At 38.9% G+C, this 2,500-nt stretch overlaps 1 protein-coding gene across 1 annotated transcript in view; it reads right to left on the bottom strand.

Moving 5' to 3' along the window:
* LOC137970562 (DNA helicase B-like) overlaps positions 1-2,500 on the bottom strand; it is a 32,950-nt gene that overhangs the window by 20,301 nt on the left and 10,149 nt on the right. Inside the window, exon 2 of the mRNA XM_068817082.1 lies at positions 1,435-1,976. Within this exon, the coding sequence (XP_068673183.1) occupies positions 1,435-1,976 (542 nt within the window). The remainder of the gene's footprint in view (positions 1-1,434; positions 1,977-2,500) is intronic.

The following is a 2,500-nucleotide window of genomic DNA, read 5'->3' as shown; positions in this document are numbered from 1 at the left end:
CCGGATCGGGCCGGATCGGATCGGATTGACAAAACACGGACCGGATCAATAACAAAATCCCCGGCAAAAGTAGACGCTCACCAGACACCAGGCACGCTGAAGATATGCGCGACGGTCTTCTGACAACAATGTTTTTACATTACCCCAGTCCCTGACAATTGCACAATAGCCTGATTTAGCAACAGAAAGGGAACATCAGTTGACGAAAGGAGAGCCCGCAGAATAGTTGGGATTCTACTCGACTAATATGGCCTGATACAAAAATTTGGTTTTATCAACGGAGTTGATAATGTAAATTGGCCACCGTACAGAGATTCTAAAAGCTGACGTTTCGAGCGTTAGTATATTTTTGCTGCGCGCGCCATTGTCACCTGACATTCCCGTTCTGTTACTCCATCAGGCTATTGTGCAATTAGAAGGGACTGGGGTAAAGTAAAGAATTGTCGTCAGTTTTTATGTTTGAAAAAAACAGACCGTTGTGTACGCAGTCAATTCGCTTATTGGCGTCAATTCGTCACATCTTATCTTTCATAATTCCACTTCGGAATCTGTAATCACCTTTGAAAAAAGAAACCATTTCGACGAGTCTCAATAAATGAGGAGACGACTACACAAAAGAGAAAGGCACAGAATTTGAGCACGTTGTCTGGTGTTATTGATCCGGTCCGAGTTTTGTGAATCCGATCCTATCCGGTTTTGCCAACGGTCCTTTGGTGTGGAAGTGTACGTTTCGAATGCTGTTTTCCTGCAATGTATTACCGCCTGAGGTCGGTCGCAGGACTGCTATTGCGTTGATGGTGGGTTGAGATGAAAGTTCAATCTTTGTCAATTGATTGTGATGTGGAATTGTGACCGTGGGAACATTTTATCTAGGAAAATTTGACTCAAATTGGTGGCACCTGAGAATTTAGTTTCCAACCTTAGCTTGGGATTTTATTATAACCGTTGAAAGTGGACCACGAAATTGAGAAATGGCTCAAATCGCGTCGGATCTGGAAAATAACCATACAGGAAGGAAGCTATCCACAATGGCAATAAGGTTAGCCTTTTAATTGCGAATTTTTCCATATAATTATCTCCTTAAGCTTTTTACCAGGATTCCCATACACATCCTTATATTTTTGTCGGCCATGCTCACACTGGGCTTGGGGCACCTGTGGTGATGATGCAAATATTTAAACACACTTAAATTTTGAAATACATATAGTTTTACCAAAAAATAATTTACATGCTTTATTGTGAAAATTAAGTCCAAAAAATTATTTCAAAATAATTTTGCCAAAAATACCCCAAAAAGTATTTCTATATAATTATCAAAAAATTGGTCCCATAATGGTAGTAGTAATGTAAGATCATCTTTCATCTTTATATATTACTACAACTAGAGGCCTAAGCCAAGCAATAACTGACTTAACAACCATTTTTCTCACTTACTTGATCATCTATTTCAGCATTGCCAATCCATGGAGTTTGGGTCATGATGTGTGACAAGTTTCTGGCAATGTTCTGCTCGTACCAACGCAAATGAGGTAAAAACACCAGCCTCCTGTTTCCCAGCTGTTCCTCTGATGTTTTTACTGCACCAATTTTACTCAGATATGCGAGACTTTCCTCCCAATAACTTATATTTCCTTGCCTTCTTTTGAGTTGGTACAAATGTACATAGGTGTGGCCCTCATTTTTGATAATTTTACAAAGGGAATGGTAAATTAGCAACGAATCTTTCATTACAACTGGCATTCCCTGAAAAAGATTACATTCTTCAAATGATTCTTTCTTTGCCTCACAACCTGACAGTCCAAATCTTGTCTTAAGAACTGTCCAATAACCAAACAACCAGGGCTCTCTCAGCACTGCTTCATTAAGACTTTTCAGTGTTTTCAAGTCACAGTCATCAAAGATAGAACAAACTCGACGTGGAAGCAACCGGTGAACAAACTTAAGAAACGATGGAACAGCAAATGCTTTGCCTGTTGCTGCAACAGAGACGAGTGATATCATCAGTGATGTAATAACATACTGCCTGGTGGCATTCTTTGAAATATGAGAATAAAAGTTAGTTATCCCTGCCTCTACTAGCTATATGTGTATGCAGGTAGATACATATTTTTGTAATTGTTTCTTTAATAAAACGTTGTTGTTGTTGTTGATAAAAGGGTAGAGCTGCACCAGTATATTGCCATTTCATAATTTGGGAAATAATGTGCAAATGAATTTATTTCCTTTATTACCTTTTTTAAAAGTTGGAATTGGAAGTGGAATTGGACCAGGCGACAAATCCACTATGACCCCAGAAAGGCATCACACTGTGTGTAAGGAATTACATTACATGATGGAGAACATAAAGCGGTTTTCAATTGAGTGTTGAAACTAGTTAGCAAATAACTTTGGTTTATGATTACTTCACTCAGTGATTGGTTCAAAGTTCTCGCGACACTTTTCCAACCAATAAGAAGTGAAACCAAAACCAAAACCAATTGTGGCTCGCATGTGCACATTT

The sequence above is a fragment of the Montipora foliosa genome, chromosome 9, assembly GCF_036669935.1.
Source record: "Montipora foliosa isolate CH-2021 chromosome 9, ASM3666993v2, whole genome shotgun sequence".
Lineage (NCBI taxonomy): Eukaryota > Metazoa > Cnidaria > Anthozoa > Scleractinia > Acroporidae > Montipora > Montipora foliosa.
The sequence above is the reverse complement of the archived record's forward strand: the minus strand, read 5'-3'. Positions and strand labels throughout refer to the sequence as shown.